The sequence below is a fragment of the Suncus etruscus genome, chromosome 5 (genome assembly GCF_024139225.1).
Source record: "Suncus etruscus isolate mSunEtr1 chromosome 5, mSunEtr1.pri.cur, whole genome shotgun sequence".
Classification (NCBI taxonomy): Eukaryota; Metazoa; Chordata; class Mammalia; order Eulipotyphla; family Soricidae; genus Suncus; species Suncus etruscus.
In genome coordinates this window covers 88,397,092-88,416,193 of record NC_064852.1, presented here as the reverse complement: position 1 = coordinate 88,416,193, position 19,102 = coordinate 88,397,092, and the positions used below count along the sequence as shown (strand labels likewise).

At 37.2% G+C, this 19,102-nt stretch overlaps 1 protein-coding gene across 1 annotated transcript in view; it reads right to left on the bottom strand.

The window, feature by feature from the left end:
- The window catches only part of PDE11A (phosphodiesterase 11A), a 431,148-nt gene that overhangs the window by 88,507 nt on the left and 323,539 nt on the right, over nt 1-19,102 (bottom strand). Inside the window, exons 11-12 of the mRNA XM_049773400.1 lie at nt 12,867-13,013; nt 12,519-12,626 (exon numbers count right to left, since the gene is read on the bottom strand). Coding sequence (XP_049629357.1) covers nt 12,519-12,626; nt 12,867-13,013 — 255 coding nt within the window. The remainder of the gene's footprint in view (nt 1-12,518; nt 12,627-12,866; nt 13,014-19,102) is intronic.

Here is a 19,102-nt window from a genome sequence, read left to right as displayed (position 1 = left end):
TCTCTGGACTGTGATACCTGAATTACTGAAGCAGCACCATCCTCTTGACTGTGATTTAAAGCTGCCTAGTAAATGGTTTCTGAGACTTGACAAGCCTGAATAGTGTCCACCTGCCACTAAGTATCCATGTGCCCCTACTTTTCCCTCAGTTCTCTTTCTAGCCTGTTCTTTTCCCCCTTAGATTTCTGCATATCAGGCAGAAGAAATCCTCACTGATAATGAGGATTCACTTTCAAAGATAAAGAATAGTACTATAGGAAGTATGGTTTAGGTATTCTTCCCATTCTTGGCTCAATTTGATCCTTACATTTTCTTTTTTTTTTTTTTTCTTTTTTTTTTTTTTGGTTTTTGGGTCACACCCGGCGGTGCTCAGGGATTACTCCTGGCTGTCTGCTCAGAAATAGCTCCTGGCAAGCACGGGGGACCATATGGGACACCGGGATTCGAACCAACCACCTTTGGTCCTGGATCGGCTGCTTGCAAGGCAAACACCGCTGTGCTATCTCTCCGGGCCCTGATCCTTTCATTTTCAAATGCAATTTTTTTTGCTCCTAATCTGATAAATGCAGGTACTGTTGATCTGTATGTTAATCTATCTTCTTATCTCTAATTCTCTCACAGTCCATATAAAAAATGGAAAATAGGGGCCAGAGCGGTGGCACAAGCAGTAGGGCATTTGCCTTGCATGTGCTAACCTAGGTCGGATGGCGGTTTGACCCTCCATCATCCCATATGGTCCCTCAAGCCAGACGTGATTTCTGAGCACATAGCAAGGAGCAACCCCTGAGGTCACTGGGAGTGCCCCTCCAAAAAAGGCATAAACAAAACAAAACAAACAAACAAACCAGAAAATAGTGAATCTATCAATATAGCAATAGTCACGCACTGAGGGCTAGTTCCCACATCACCTCCTCTAGACAAGCCCGTGGGGGATTCTCTGAGCAGGTCTCCAGTGAAGTCAGAAATATCCTGGGGTAATCACAGCCCAGCCCTAAGAGCACAGTGTCACCATCACTCAAACTACTAGTGACCCACCAACCAAGCTTTGTTTCCTGGTTTCACCAGAATCACCAAATCATTTCTGACTGTTATAAGTTAACATAAAATTTAATCCAGTTAGAATGAGCTTCTGTTTTCAGTCGATTCTGTTTGATCCTAGTGGAGGGTATTTTCATGCTTAGAGAAAAATGACTAGTTGCTTTTGGTTCTCCAGAATAAAAAATATTTTAAAAAGGTTTAAACAAAAAGCCAACCCAAATCCAAAACCAGCCACAGTTTCAACACTAGATGGTGCTAGAGAGTTCATTTATTAAACAGAATGTATGGTGTGTCTATTGTGTGTGAAGGCTGAGAAGAGAAGGGAGATTATTTCACTATAGTTAATTAATTGCATAGCACTTAGTCTATGCCAGGCACTGTTGTACACACCGCATATATGTGAACTCATTTTAACCTTACAAGACCCTCTGAGGGATACACTTTCTTATTTTGCCCTGATTGAAGAACTGAACTCCAGACTATTACAGAAGTAGAATTGGAGCCCAGGCTCCCACGTCTGTGTTCCTAACTACTGAGCTATTCTGCTGCCAAAGGGAGGGAGTAAATGCACTTGCATAGCTTTTAAATATTCTGTGATAATGGAGTGCTGGATAAAAAAAACTTAAAGATTCTTTTGTTATATGCTCTATTCTGGGAAGAATTTATTCCTATATAGTAATTGGCTAATATTGCAGAGCCACTGACAATTTTGAGGCTAAGCATGACTTTGATGAATCAATATAACTGTTAATACAAAAGGGCTTTAGAGAAATATGGAAGTTATAATGATTTCTATGTCATGATGCAAATTTATAAAGTGTTTCCAAGTATTCATAAAAATGATTGATTAGGGTAGACATCAAAATGCTACCAATATTGGCAACAAAGGTGATTTCATTTTTTTTCATCTAAAATTTCCATAAGCATATTTATTTGGGAGCTAGGAAGAAAGGACAGGGCATTTAAAATCCTGGCACCATATGGCTTTCTATATGTCACCAGGTATGACTGTAACACCATAACATCAAGCCCAACACTGAACTACCCACTGGTTGGCTGAATATTACAAGCAGTAGCCCCTGGGCCCCTGAGAATTATGTGAAATGAACCTCCTCAAAAAAAAAAATAGAAAAACAGAAAATTTATTTTGAAGATGTATCTGTTATGTGTAAATTCTTTGATTATTTTAGAAAATGGGGCCCCTGGTTCACCAAACTGTCCTAGTTTGGAGTAAAATATTGATACCCTTAGAAGTGTCCATTTACTCATTCATTTATTATCAAAAATTTATAAAACATTTAGTCTACTCAGGACATTGAGAATTGAGTATTGTGGAAGACAGGCTCAGGCCTTGTTGATCAGATAAGTTAGATTATGTCTCAAAAAATAAGGAGCTGGGGTTCCATGGTAAAGTGTGTGCTTCATATGTGTGAGGGCTTTGGTCTGATGCACTACAGTGCTGGAAAGTGCCTTTTCCTGGAGAGAAACCCTTACAACGTTAGGTGTGCTTTGTGGAAGAAAGTAATACTGGAGCCAGCCACAGCTCCTGCTGTTTCTGGAGAAGGGTATCATGCAAGCCTGACATAGAACTCTAAGGAAGAGATGCCAGAAATTCTGCCTTCACACTTCTTTTTGAACTTGGCAGAGGGACTACATGATGAAAGATTTCCTGAGTTCATTCTGTTGATGCTGATCTTCTGGATCAAAGAGTAAGAGCAAAGAAAGGCAAGCAAATACTTAACATTCCTAAACCTCTCAGAAACCCCCAAGCATCTTTCCTGGATACTGGTGGCTAAGCACTTTAGTGGAGTGCTCTTGGCTAAGGTTGAGGAGACCAGGAGGAATTTTTGACTTGTGTGTTCTTCCTTTCCTCTTTTATTTCCCTTCTAGATCAGAAAAGCAAGGAGTATTGTTAAACCATTTTAAGAACTTGGTCTGAAAAAAAAGTGTTCTTTATCTTGGGGGGACAATTAGGGGCCTTGCATGCAGTCTCAGAGTTCCAGGGGCCACTCATTGTGATACCTGGTTTTGCTGTGTAGACCCAAAGGTCAATGCTCAGACGCCATTGGGCCATTCTAGGGTTACAGCTGGTGGTTACTTAAGGGACCACGTAGAACTGGGGCTCAAATTCAGAGCCTCCACTTGCCAGGAATGTGCACCAATTTTTTCAACTATCTCCCTGGATCAAAAAAAAAAAAAAGGTATTCTAAGGGAAAGGCCTCCTTTTGAAGAATCTATACATCATGTCATTAGCTGTGTTTACGTGGTTTAACTGATGTCTAGTTTCTTCAACTTGAAAATAGAGAAATCTTGGGGACTAAAAGATTGCACTTAAAGAAGCAGCATTTTAGTGACTCATGCAATAGTACATCTCAGTAAATTAGGGCACTCATTAAATTAGCCTAGCACACAGCCAAGCTAAATTCAATCCTCTGCACCATATGGTTATCTGAGCCCTACCAGGAGTGAACCTTGTGCACAGAGTCAGGAGTAAACCCTGAGCACCACCAGGTGTGGTCAAAATTAAACAAACAAAAACAAAAAGAAGCACCATTTAAACTCTGCTATTTCTTAGTTTCTGGCTTATAGATTGTTTTAAGGTCATTGTTTGAGACTACATTATTATTAATACATCATTAAAGTCAAACTCACTTTAGCCAAGTTCTCTTTAAGAATTTGTATGTATGGTAGAATTTGTATGTATGAATTTCTGGGTTCTATCTCAGCAACCAACCCACTCTTCCTGCCAATGATTTTGTTGTCAGTGTCACTTACAAAGTACTTATGTCCTATGAGGAGAGACCTAAATTGCAATGTTGCCTGGCCCAACTCTGCTGAACCATCCTTATGAAGTAAATTATCGGTGAAACTTAGAGCTCCCAATGGGGATGAAGGTTTTATGAGATAGGTATCTTCATTAACACTCCCAGTTGATTCAGTGAGAGAATTGTTAAGGCACATGTCTGTACTGTGCAGACATTTCCAGCAAGCCCAGCATGCTTCTCTGCAGAACTCTGTTTTGTTTATTTCAAAATAGAAAAACGAACTCTCATCAATCCTTGGTGCAGACTGATGGCTAACAAACATTTCAGGATGATCCCAATTTGAGACATGAGGCTTTATCATGGAAGCAGACTCCAATTGTTTACAAGAATACTGATGTGTGTACACACTAGTGCTTACTGCCATATTCTTTCTTCTTCATAAAATGTGGCAGAAAGAGTTTACATATAACCATGACTCTAATTCCAGCTTGCTTCTGTGCTTGCTTCCTGAAGTGCTGTGGGGACCATATAGTGCCAGGGATCAAATCTGGGCTGACCACATAGAAATAAAGCATTTTAACCTCCAACTATCTCTTTGGCTCTTGGATTTTCCTTTAAAAGGGATTCTGTGTTAGCTAACCAGAGAAAGTTCAAAAACAGGCACATAAATACCCTGGATATTTATTAAGGTTTGTCTACTTGTATTTGAACTGAAAAAGAGGTACCATAGTCACACTTTGAAGTCCAGAGAAAAGAACCATCTTCCTATCATGCAACTTTGTGTTTATTTTCTCTCCTTGAGCAAAGCATGTGGAGCAACACACTTTGTAGTTGATCTATAACCCCTAGGGATGGAAACAGTTTGATCAAATTCACTTCTCTTTCTCCTCAAGATGAATGTAGTCAAATGTTGACATGATGATATTTATAATATTGTGTAAATATTGTTTCAAGTCTAAATGATTTGTTCCTTACCAAGTTGAGTTAAGAAGACCTGAGACAACACTTAAAAAATACTTTCTTCCATTTTCATTTTTTGATGTTTATCTCTTTCCGTCTCTTATCTCTCTTTTCTCTCCCTCATATATCTATCTATAAGTTGATAAAATGTGGTTAACATATCTTGCTATTGTAAATAAAGCTGCAATGAACAAGGAGTGTAGATTAAAAAAATAATGCTTTCTTTACAATAGGAAATCCTGAAAGTTTTTGTTATCAAATAGCAAAACTTAAATAATGTTTTGGACTTACCTTGAGTCTCAACTTCAAAAATTTTGCAAATGTTTGTCAGTCTCATAAAAGACAGACAAGATAGAGAAACTTAATAGCCTGTCTGGTACAATAATATATGTTGAGTAAATGTTCACTGCCTGAATAAAATATTGAGTTGATATAGTGACTAAAATGAAAAGAAAGAAAAAAGAGAGAGACAGAGAGATGAAGAGAGAGAGAAGAAAAATGTCTGCCACAGAGGCAGGCAGCAGAAGGGAGTAGGGCAAAGGAAACTGGCGATATTGGTGGTGGGAAATGTGCACTATTGAAGAGTGTTGGACATTGTATGACTGAGACTCAATTATAAACAACTTTGTTTCTGTGTTTCTCACGGTGATTCAATTAAATAATTTATATAAAAATTAAAAGTTAAGAATATAGATTTGATTTCAATCAATTACTTAGCTATTTTAGCCACTTCTAAAACTTAAATTTTAATTCTATTATAATTATAACTTAAAATATTTAATTTTGAAAACAAAATGCATCTGAAAATGCAATGCAATAATAATCACACCAATCTATTCATTACTCAACTTTGATAAGAATCTATGTTTTGTCAGTTTTGTTCCATCTATCAGTTAGCATGCACTGTTTTGTTAGAGTATTTTAGAACAAATTGTAGGTGTCATTCAACAGGCTTAATTCTCAAGGAATTATAATGGGAGCAAATAAAAATACATCAATATATGTCTGCATTTGTATTTGATATAATGTACACAAAGAAAAAAATTTGAGTAATTGTGTTAAAGAGACTTGCAGAAATGGAGATTGAACTTTAATTCAGATAATGTAATAAACATGACTGTATATATGTGGTATACTTATTATATTTCAAAAAAAAGATAAAGCAAAGTATTTGATTTTTATGGACATATCTTGTAATACTACCAATATATGTGTTTTATGATTTTTGAAGACAAAGCTCATTTTTGGAAATATAATATTATTTTATTATAAAGTACAAGTGAGCTGAAGATAGCATAATTTCCCAGCAGTTTGCCTGGTGAACATTAATTGTGCAGAGAAATAAACTTCCCAAGAACCCTGAAAGGACAGATTGATGAATTTTAAGTCTATGAGAACTCCTCAAGGTTTCCCCAAAGTTTTCTTAGCCATCGTTGAGCAAAATTAAACAGGAGCCTCATGAAAAATGAAAACTTTTTAAAGCTCCCACTTGGCACCTCTGGGTGCCAGGTTTCAGCCCCCCAAAAGTGCCACTCCCGCGCCATAAACTGCAGAAGATGATGTCCTTGATAAATGAGCCTCTGCGGCTGCGTCTCCCTGACCTGCAGGATTCTGCTGGCATCATAAAACACAGAGCGACAGATTAAGCAGTTTACCAATACCATAAAAATCCCAAGAATAAATTCCCTTTAATCAAAAACCCTACAGTGTAACAATGTAGTGCCAACCCTAAAACTACATGCTTTCCCTCACAAGCCTGTGTCCATGAGCCAGAGCTTAGTCTTTCTCTGAAACGTCAGGTATGATTATGTTCATACACTTTTACAATTTACATGTCCTAGGAAAATACCCAGCTCTGGCGGATGGTGCCGGAGAATTTATTTTCACTAGAAAGGGAATGACCCATAACTCATGAATGGCAGCGCTTAAAGTGAGTTATGGAGGTTACTCTACCGTGTGAGGAAATGGATTGGATTATCCTTCTGCCCAATTGTATGTTTGGTTATTAGCAGTCCAGGTTCTTAATTAAGTGTAGCTTTTCTTTTTTCCTTTTTCATAAAATGAATGTGGCCAACGTGAATGTCAGCTAGAAGCATGGAAGGCCTAATTGGGCTCAGAGATATAACCAGAGAGAATCAAAAGAGAAACCTTGAGTGATGAAAACATAGAGGTCTTAGGTGCAATTTATACACATCATGCAAAATTATTAGCTTTCTAGTTTCTTTAGAAAGCCCAAATGCTGAGATTCTGCAAAAACTTTAAATATTACTTCCTTTCTAAATTAAAAAAAATGCATCTTTGAAGTTGCAATGGCAATCAATCAAGACATACGTATGTGAAGTTTAAATAATGGGTTTTCCTGATATCCTGATTTTATTGGATTGTGTTTATAGTGCTGCCACTGAGTTTTAAACTAGAATTAACTAGCTACTATTTGTATTGATATAAAAATACCATGTAAAAAGGTGTTTGATGATAACCTAAGGTGATTGTTGCTACATTATAATCATTACAGAGCAAAATATGATTTCTTTATACCTCTCAAGGTTACAAGTTACAGAGAAATTAGGTTTCTATTGAGATTAGGATTCTGGCAATTGTGCAAATACCTGTATTTTAAAAAAATTCAACTGATTTTGTTCTTGGGAATGAGAAAACACTCTCATTTTGCTGCTAAGATCTGCCTTGCAGACATTTCTTGCCTCAAATATCAAGGACTTTTCCTGAAAATGGCAGGCAGTGGATAGACCATTATCCTGAATCTGGTGACTAGGATAGATTTTTCTCCCTAAATATCCTTTCTGCTCTCTAGTTTGAATTATCAATAAAACGGCTTCGATTATCTCCGAAAATAACCGTGTTGACAACACAAATATGGACTTAAACATGCTACCTCCACATTTAAGATTTAAGAAGCCCCCAGTAAATGTCAGGGGGTGTCAATGTGTTTGCTGTGATACTTGGTTATTATTAGCATTTAACTGCAATTCCCCACCAGCGGCATGCTGCCAGCAACCACCATAAATTTTAATGTGATCATGTGCTCTTCTCTTTTCATATCCAGTGAATTCTGCAAGATCATAATATTCTATATGAACCCTAGCTGAACCTTACTGTGATATGAAGAAAGAACAAGATTTCTAGCAGTGATAGTTGTTCATCATTTTATAGCTTAAAAAAAAAACAAAAACAACTGGACATAGAGCAACATGGTTTTTGAATAATAATAATCTAAACTAAATCCACTCTCCCAATGAATCTTTATTGAGCCCTACAGGATGCAGGGCATGGCCCAAAGTGCTAATGAGTACATTTATGGGATAGTAAAGAATACTGACTCTTAAGGAAACCTTCCCTCCGCCCATGGAAAATCTGTCAGAGCTCATACATCATTTATAAAACCGAAAAATGTCTCTGCAACCTTAACACCAATAACACGTCTTTGATCTTATAGAATACAAACAAAAGCATAGTCATTTCCTTTAACAGACTTGCTTGTTAATCTAAAAAATAGTGTATTTTGGGTCATCTTTCATTATGCAAGTGCTTGTTGAAATATTTATTTTACAGGCTTACATAAATAAAGAGAATTTATATGATTAGTCTTTATTTGCAAATCCCCAGCCCCCTCTCCCACTCTTGTTTTTAAACTGCAATTAGTAACTAGACTATATGCTCTATTGCTCTGGTAAATTAAAAAATATTTGGCCAATTTTACTACCTACATATTTCTTTAAGCAAAAAAGCTTTTGTTCAAAGAAACTGGAATTTCAGACCAGAGGCATGGAGTAAAAAAGGGTTTCCAATGAACAAATTTGTCACAATTTTATATCAAACTGACTATTCTATAAAGCAGTTTGTTCATATGTATATACATTTATACATATATTTTTAATTTCTATGAAAAAATTGCTGTGTGAACCAGATACGAATTGAACACTTCAGCTAAACAGAATTTTCATTGAAAGGTTTCTGTTCGACATGATTTTTTGCTAAAGATTAGGAAGTCCTGGTGTGTCTGTAATTTGCTTTAAAGGGTGTCAGAATTTGCTCAGCGGTGATACAAAACTATCTTTCAATTCCAGGTGACAATGGGGCTGGAAAAACAAAACAAAAACCCCAAACTACCTACAGAGACAAGGCCTCGCCCAGGTTTTCTTATTTGTGGGGGTTGTTTGGGGAAGGAGTCAGTCATGACACAGGTGTGGCCTGATGGGAGCGGTTCCTTTCTGGACACACTAACCTTATTGATATGTCTTTCAAGAAAAGACTGTGAGTGTGTGGCGTTTCAGACTCCTGTCCAACGAGAAAAGCACTTCAAGGTTAGATGTCTCCCTCCTTTCCTATTAGACAAGTGAGAATCTTTGCCTTGGAGCGCCATCTACAGGAATAATGGCGCACATGAGCCATGCTTGCTTGGTTTTGTGATTTAGGTTGGTGGGGTGATTTTGGTATTTGGTTGTTTTTGTTTCCCAGATTCATAGAGAATTTTGGTTGTATTATGCCTAACTGATGTGGACAATGAAATTACTGGAATGTAAATATAATACTCACTAATGAGACGAAAACAGTGAAATACCTGAGTAGTCATTAGGGGGACCAAAAGCATTTCTGCCATTCACAAAAATAAGTAGGCTATTATTTTGTCATGGATTGAAGTCATATTCCAGAAATTAATATTTATAATTTTCAGATGTATATATTCAATTAAATGTGATGGATGAAAAAATCACCATTATATTCTTTCCAAAATCATACTTCGTTTTGTTTTTTTTTTACAATCTCCTACCTCTAATGCCCATACCTAAAAGAATGTTAGCAGCAAACGTCTCTTTGTACACATTAATACAAAACTCAAACTCAAACCTCCCTAGAAGTAGCAACCTACAAGGTTGCTAAGCAGACTTGCAAAATAATTGAAATATTCAGGGAGTGTATTTTTTTTATGTTTGTTTGTTTTTAGGTCACATTCAGTGACACTCAGGGGTTACTCCTGTCTCTGCGCTCAGAAATCGCTCCTGGCAGGCTCAGTGGACCATATGGAATGCTGGGAATTGAACCTGGGACCTTATTAGGTCGGCAGGCAAATGCCCTACCTATATGCTTTCACTCAAGCCCCAGGGAGTGAATTTCTGTATCATAGTGATAGTTTGAAAATTTTGGTTTGTTCAATTTCTGGCAAAAAACAAAAACATCAAACAACAAGATTATATTATCCAGACATTTACTTGAGAAAACTGAGTATTTCCTTTTACTCCCAAGAAAAAAAGATAAAACCCAAAGGCTTGAGCAGAAGACCTAGGACAGGGGTTAAGGTGTTTGCCTTATATTCTGGCAACCCTGATTTAATCCTCATTACCACTTTTGGTCTCCTAAGCACTGCTGGGAATGAGCCCTGAGGACAGATTCAGAAGTAAGCCCTGATAACAGCCTGATGTGACCCCCAAATCAAAAGCCAACCTAATCCAACAACAACAACAAAAAAAACTTGTAAGGTTCATAATAGCTTTCCCAGACTAGACATTTGAGGTTTGTCATGAAAGTATCTTTGGCATTTTCATTTACAACCTGGAACATTCCTTTTCTTTCAGTGAACAAATACCTGCTAACTTATTGCAGCAAGTTACTATAAATTCATAGCCTCTCCAAGACAATAGACTAATAATTTTTTACTTGAATGGCCTTTGTTAACCTGGCACTTCAACTACAAACACAGAAAACAGTTCCTTGTCTCTAAATCAGATATTGAAAAGCAAATGAAAGTGGTAGTTTATTGTTTTTAATTCATATAATAATTCAAAGCACCATCCCTTTCTGTGATGAGCTGGCACCTTTCATAATGTTTTCCACTGGGCAATCATTCCTACCAAAAATAATGAAAAAAAAAGAGAGAAGAAAAATAGAAAGAAAGAAAAAAAGAAAGGAAGAAAGAAAGAAAGAAAGAAAGAAAAATAGAAGGAAAGAAAAAAAGAAAGAGAAAAGAAAGAAAAAGAAAACTCAGCTCAGCCAAGACCACATCTCTAGATATAAAAGAAAGATACTTAGATCTCATCTTCTTAGCTATCTGCACATTTTGCTCCTTTAACACACCAAGTACATAAAAGAGGAGAGCTGCTAGAGGTCCTTGATGGAGAGGTGGAGCAAACTTCAGCGACTATTTTAAAATAACAGAAGAGGAGCCAGAGAAATAGCACAGTGGTAGGGTGCTTGCCTTGCACGCAGCCAGCCCCGGACTGACGGTGGTTTAAATTCCATCATCCCATATGGTTCTCTGAGCCTGCCAGGAGCAGTTTCTGAGCACAGAGCCAGGAGTAAGCCCTGAATGCCTCTGGGTATGACTCCCAAATAATATATATATGGCTTTTGGGTCACACCTGGCAGTGCTCAGGGATTATTCCTGGCTCTTTGCTCAGAAATTACTCCTGGCAGGCTTAAGGGACTATATGGAATGCCAGGATTCGAACCACCGACCTTCTGATTGCAAGGCAAATACCTTATCTCCATGCTATCTCTCCAGCCCTAGGAGAATATTTCTGAGCAAGTCTCAGCAGCTTGCTTAGTATGAGAATCAGAGATTTGTGACTTAAACACCAGGAAGAAAGATGTCCTGCTACACATTGCAGAGCAAAGTATTTATTGACATTGGGGGTAAACAAGGGAAATGGTGGAAAATCTAGTATCAGGCCAACACCTAAAGGATGAGTAAAAATTTAATAGGCAGAGAAGGGGATAGAGATTTTCACAAGTAAGGAGCCAAATGGCTTTTGTTTATTTGGATTAAAGATAAATATTACATCATTTGGCATTCTTTATTTGGGGTTTAAATTTTAATCTGGTGTAAAGATGTAAGATACTTAGATTCACAGAAATACATATTTATGTTCTAAGTTTTGGTTTTCACAAAAATGTCTATAAATACATGTACTGTATTTATACATATATAAATATAGATGGCTGTGAAGACTAAGAAGCCAACATATTTAGGTCAGAAAACATTTTTTATACTTGATGATAGTCTAGTAATGCTCAGAGCTTAGTCCTGAACTATATAGGATGCTGAGGATAAAACCCAGGTCAGTTATATGGAAGGCAAATGCCCTATCTGCTTAACTATTTCTCCAGTTGCAATTGCCACAAACATTTGCTTTTAGATTACAGTCCAATGCTTATCTCTGGCTAGCTGCCCTTGCAATCATCATAAGACAAACATGCCACCTTCACTGGTGACAGGCCTTGGAACAGAGATTTTGAAGCTATAAGGCCTCAGTTACTCCTACTCTCTCCTTCTTTTGGCCTCCCTGGGCATTCTCCCAGATAAGCATTCTCTCAGTTCTGTGTTCCCATGGATAATATCAGACATCCCTTCTTTGGCTTTCTAACAGTTTATAGAATCTTATCTCATCATCTCTTTGTTCTGTTACTCATCTTCATAACCTCTGAAAAGAGATTACTTTGAAAATCTGAGCATTTCTAAAATGAAAAAAATAGAAAGGTTTGCCAGCATAAAACATTGAACAGAGGCTCAGGCAATCATTCCAGGACTACACCTGCTTCAAGGTGTCAGAGATTTTACAGCTTTCAAGTTCAGAACTTGTTGTGAAACCTGTTGTGAAATATAGGCTCCCATAAGCATGGCAGGTAAGTCCCAATACAAAATAAATCACCTGACAATTTGTCAGAAAATGGAAACGTAAAGACAGTCTGTAGGGCACTATGAGTGACAGGTAACCTTCTGCCATCACTCAGCACACTTACAGTTAACATCGCAAACATTAGTTGGCACACGTTGAAGGCGTGTCTCCAATTGTGGTACAGAACCATTCGATAATTTTTCCTCACAGTCAAAAGCCACCTACACAGAGTCTGAAATGGAAAGGGAAAAGCTGTGTCAGGCAGTTGTAGGTGTCTCCAGGGGACCCTTTTCAAAAAACGAGGCCTTAGATCTCAACCATCCATGTCCTTGCACCAATGTCTCATATATGCATTTTACAGTATTCCCCTGAAATATTCAGCGTTTCCACCCTCCCCATTTGTAGTTAGGAAATATGAAGCACAGAGTGGCTACCATAGTGTCCTGGGGTAGTGCAAAGAAGGATATCTCACCTCATAGTCAATTTTAAACTTCTGCACCATCCCCAGCTCCATGAACATCCGAAGAGCAGCTGTGATCATGGCATCAACGTCAAGAGAAAAGTCATCAAAGTGTATGTCATCGATGGCAAGTTCTGACACCAGGGGGATGTTGGCTGCCTACAAAAGCAGAAGACATAAGTCAAGCCAAGTTCACTGGCTTCCTCCAAGCCCTCATCTTGCTCTCCGTTTCTGCTTATCAGACATGCCACATAAATCAGACCTGACCTATACTTACACCCTGATACAGCTCAACTCTGAGCTCAAAATGGCTTTTGTTTCTAAACTGCAAATGCCCTAAGCAAATGAAAGGAAGAGTGGAGAAAACTAATCTAGAGAAAAAAATATACATGCTGAATCTAGTCTGCAGGATTTAAAATACAAAGTGGTATAGTTTACTGAAACCTCAGCCCTATAATATATTCTGATGCATATTGCAGAGCACTAAATGCAAGAAACATCTGGCAGCCAGCAGCTGTACATTTTAATGGCTGCTCTTCAGAAGGACATAGGGATACACTACTTTGCCTTGTTTCTTGTATCCCTCTGTTTTGTAGATGGGCATGTGCTCTTTGTTACACAAATGCTCTGTACATTCAGAAGGATGGAAAGGATCAGACAGCATGTGACTGTGTAAAACATGTTTTTCTTAATAAAATAGAGCTGTTTTAAGGTTACTGGAAGCATATGCTACAGTGAAGGAATCCAGTTGCATTATTGTTTAGCTTTGTTCTAAATAAATACAATGCAATCACAATAATTCTTCATATTTAGAGTTTTCAAAAACATTTATGTTAGGTAGTCCTCAATCAGTTGCCTCACACAAACATAAAAGGAAGAAAACATTGTTAGGAATCCTGATTTCATTGGTTTAACTGTATGTTTCAACCACTTGGTAAGGGAATCATTTTATGTTTTCAGGTTATTGGGGACCATTCTACATTCACATTTCTAGTCTATTCACTGGCTATAAATTACATACAGAGTAATTTACAGCCTGAGAGTACTTTAGCAAAGCAATTAAATGCCCTCTGGTCACTCCAAGCATTCCAGAAACCATATAATCCATTCTTTCTTCCCAATTCCAAACACCTCCATCAGAGTTTACATCTTTAGGCGAAAACCCAAACACGGGTTTCCATAAAATGAAAGAACAAAGAAGTAATTTGTAAATCATAGGATAATTCACTTTCTCGTCTTCAGATTGTTTTTCACTAAGGAATTAATCAGCTTATACTTCAGTAAATCATTTTAATACATTAGCATGCTTGTTAGTCTAGCTTTTGGGAATTAAAAAGGTAGGGCTCTTGAAATTCAAACCTGATGGTGGTATAAATAATTTTTATCAGTGCTTTTATTCAAATTTTCCTGTCTCTTGCTAAGTAAGCATTTTAAAAAATTTTATATTTTACTTTAAAATATTAAAAAATAACCAGCAGTCACACCCACAGTTGCTGCCATGAAATGACCTGCTTCAGAGTTCCATGACTAATCTCCAAAAAGATGCTGTCAAGCTGATAAAAGTCACAGATACATCGGTCTTCAGGCTGAAAACTCTAAGATCCTCTCAGAGTGGAGAGAGGCCAGTGTTTCCCCCTTCATCCCTACTATCAGAAAATCCCAAAGCCACACTGACATCTGATAGCCACTACCATGTAAGCAATGGCCAAAGTCAATATGTATCACAGAAGAGATGCAAGCCAAGGTGCTAAAACTCACTAGTACACTGGACTCTGGGGTGAAAACTTTGGGACCTCTTCTTGAGGGAGCTGGGCTGAGAATCATCCCAGTTCTATAGATCCTAGAGCTCAACACCTCCAAATTTCACAATATTGACAGACCAGTTGGAATACAGAAAATTAAATGGGAAAGTAGCATTGAAGCCAACTAAGCTCAATAAGCAAAAACAACACAGAAGACTAGAGTAGCAGCAAATATCTCAGCCAACCTTTTGAACCTTTAGTGAACTCCATTGTGAGATAAAACAATTTTTCACACACTTCCTTTTGTTGAACTATTTTTTATTATTATATACATTCAATTATCATTTTGTTTTAACAAGCAATATAAAATATTATTATTTTGTGCCTGCCAAAGAAGCAGACTTGGGGGGGGGGGTTGGGGAGAAAAACTGGTGACAGTTGCAAAGGGAAGGTTACTCTAGTGGTGGGATTGGTGTTGGAACATCAAATGCCTGAAATAAATGCATTATGAACAACTTTAGAAAACAAAGTATTTAAGTAATGTTTTAAACATGTTTAAAATTTATCAACTATACTTGCATACAGTTACAAGAGAAAATTAGGGAGCTAAATGATAGCACAATCATACTTTACATGTTTTGCATGCACAAGATGGGGTTGGATGGCTAGAAGTACATGGTGCCCCAACATTGCTGGAAATCTCCAAATGTCAGTGTGTCCTAGCAGCTCTGCACTATCATTAAACAATTGAACTTGATTGGCTGAGCATTGACAGGAGCAACCCCAGGCCAAATGAGCAATGCTTGAGAATTTCCCTCATCTTCCCACTCCCCAACAAAAGGGTGAACTAGATACATAAGGTTATATACATAAGGTTTATGTACAAAGAAACACAGAGAAACACAAACTCACTACCCTCACCTTGAGAGAATTATTTTAGTTAATCTAGACAAATAATAGATATAAAACCCTTCTTATTCACTAATATATTGCTGAGTTTACTACAACGATGGCACACACAGCTGTGATTACATTTTCTTGTCCTGAAAACATTTGTATATTCTGTGGAGCAAAAACTTGTCTCCCTTAATGTGTGCTTTGCTTTATATATACTTTTTTTTTTTTTTTTTTTTTTTTTTACCAAGTCAACCCTTAAACGCTACACTGATTACTTAAGTCTTGTCTGAAAATGTCTGATTGCTGTGGGTTGTCCATGAAATTCAAGAGGTTATATTCAAGATTTTCTAACCATCTGCAATCTGGACCGACAGTCTTTTTTCTTTGTCTGACATGGGGCTTTTTATTCTAGATGCTCTTTCATCATGATATCATGATTCTGGTATTTGTGTGAAGGGGCATCATCTCTCTTTTGTTTCTGTATTCCACATCTTTGCCTTTTTCCTAATTTCTCTCTTTATTATGCACAGACACATACTCCAAGAGCTTCCTAAGAAAAGGAAGATATGCTGGCTATATCCCGGAGATCCTGCATACCTTAAATGTTTCAATGCCACATTGGTTTGGCAGCTTGAGATTTTGATGTTGGAAGTCATCCCATGGGAATTTTATCTGTGATGATACTTCTGAGAAGTGAGAAGTTCATTCATGTCTGTATCCTTTGATTTGGACTCCCTCTCTTGCCCTGTTTTTGTTAGATCTTTTTACTTCTGGAATTCCAAAATGCCCACCTGAGTTTATTTTTACTCATAATCCCAGATATTTCATAAACCCCTTAATCTGGAAAAATCAGATCTTTAATTCTAAAAAAAAGTTAAACATACTGCTTATTTCTGCTGAGATGTCATATTTTATAATAGTTTTGAAATTATCATGTTATACTTTAAAATATGTTCTTTGATGGTTTATTTTATTTTTATTTTTCTGAAACTTTATTTGATGATTTGTCATATATATACATTTATGCTGATTTGTCATATATGTATATATGTATATAAATAAACACATAATGTTTGAGGACCATATACAGTACTGGTAATTGAACTAAGATCGGTAACAAAGCAAATACCTACCTTGTATAGTATTACTTAAGTCTTGTCTGAAAATGTCTGATTGCTGTGGGTTGTCCATGAAATTCAAGAGGTCATATTCAAGATTTTCTAACCATCTGCAATCTGAACTGACAGTCTTTTTCTTTGTCTGACATAGCACTCTTTATTCTAGATGCTCTTTCATCATGGTATCATGATTCTGACCCTTTACCTTTTGCTTTTCTTCCTTTTGTAGGAAAGATCTTTTCTTAATCTTTTACATAATTTTCATTTCTAAGTACTATTTTTTGCCATCTGGATACTCCTTTTTAATTATTAAAAACAGTATCCTTATTTTGTTTCTTGCATATAATATCTCCCTTAGTTGTTTGAAGATATTAATGATAATTCTATTAGATGTTCTTCTGGCTTTGGATGTTAGTCCCTTAGTTTTTCTTTTTCTTTCTTTTGTCACATAGAGATCAATATATGGTAGGTATCCAAGGGACTATGTGTGGTGTTAGGGATAGAAACTGGGCCTGATTAGGCCAAGGCAAGAGCCCTACCTGTTGTACTTATCTCTCCAGCCTTCCCTTTGTTTCTTGTGCTTGGATCAGGCTGCAGCTATGAAGACAGTTTGAGTTTTTTTCCTGTCCTGTGCCTCTCTGTTCACTGAATCAGTCTTTATGCCCTGCTTTTTTGTTACAATTTAGTTGAAAATGCCATGCTTCTCTCCCTCAGGTGTCCCCAGAATGACTTTTCCCAAACCTATATATGGGGTTTGCCTACACAAAAACCACATATTTAAAATTGTCTGAACTTGTTCAAATTCAAGTACTACTGAAAGACCATTTCCCCGAGACAGAAAAAGTTATGTCCTCAAAAACACCTCCCTGCCTTTCTGGTAGGAGAGTCTGGTTCTAAATTGGGATAAAAGTTCTTTAAAAAACACTCGGATCGCACCTGGGTTAGCATCCTACCCACTACACTATCTCTCTGGCCCTTGCAAAAGAGTTTTAAGCCCAACACAGCTTGTCTCCACTGTCAGAAATGACTGTGATGCTCTCCAGGTGGTCTCTGTTTAGTGAATTATTAATAGTGTATTATAAATCTTCCACCCTTCAAAGGCACTAAATGCACTTAATTATCTTAAAAGTTAAAGAATTTGGGCATTTATTCATTATGAAATGTTAATGGAAAGGAAATCAGAACATTAGGTTGAAAAATGTAGGGTGGCTTCTGATTCACCAAGACCTATCCTTATTGACCTTGTCTTATTTCCCATAATAAGTTGATTGATCCACAGTTAAAGCAAACCAGTGTATAGATCACCCTGAGCCCTGTCGTAAACCTCTGCTGACACTTGTAGATGCAGAGAAAATCCCAAGCCTTTCAGGAATGACCAGGCTCAGCTGTTTTGAAATGGACAGATGGTTTTCAGTTCCACATTCCTGGATTCATGAGCAATTTCTAAGAAGAACAGAACAGTGCATGTCCTGGGTTGTGTAAGTCCAGACTATAATATATTCAAGAAGACCCTTCTTACAAGGGTCCTTGTAACAGAGACCCACACACTCTAGTTCTTTTCACAGACAATGAAACTTCATCTTCCCAACTTATAATTACTGTAGCAAAAGAATATTAACAGGGCAAATCAAAGTCAATTTCTTCAAGTGTCAGTCTCCAACTTTTAAATATTTATAAGGCTATATCTCTAAATCAAAAAGGAGTGCTACAATCCAAAACAACTACTGAATTAATAGCCAGGAAATAACATTTGGATAAAAGAACCATTTACTTTACTACAGCAATAAATGAAACACAGAATTATGAGTCCTAGTGCTAATTTGAATAATGTTCAAGAAGTGGGATTCTTCTGACTGGGAGTACCTGAGATCTTTAGACCATTTCTTTTCTTTGTTTGGGTCTTAATAGTTAAGTGGTCATCAAAGGGAGTCATAAAACTGTCTCCTCTAAAATGGAAAAGGTAGCTTTACAAAGAGGTTGTAAAATGTTCAAAAAAATTTCTAGATCCCCCGGCAATGTTACATGTTAAGAAATGGTGTAAGATGTTAAAAAAATACTAGTCTGGATCCCTTGACATGTAAATGTTAGATTTTGTGATGCTACAAAAATGGGCATCTCCTACAGTTCAAAGAATGGGTATGGTGCCATGCTTCCTGCATCTCTTGCCCCCAAAGCCTTCACTGGACAGAGCAGAATCCATGCCTTGGGAATCCTGGGATTTATGAAGGGGATGATGGGGCTGCAGGGCTGAGAAGGGATTGCTGGGCTCGGTGTTTGATTAGTGCTTTTCTAGTACCTACCATTAGTCTGTTTGTTGTTGTTGTTTTTTTTTAATTCTTTTTAAAATAAACTTTACTAAAGCACCATGATTTACAAATTATTCAAAATTGGGTTTTATACATACTATAATCCAGTACCAATCCCACAACCAATCAGTATCTTTTTCACTCCACCAGGGTTCCCAGGTTTCTTCTCACCCCTAACCCCCTTA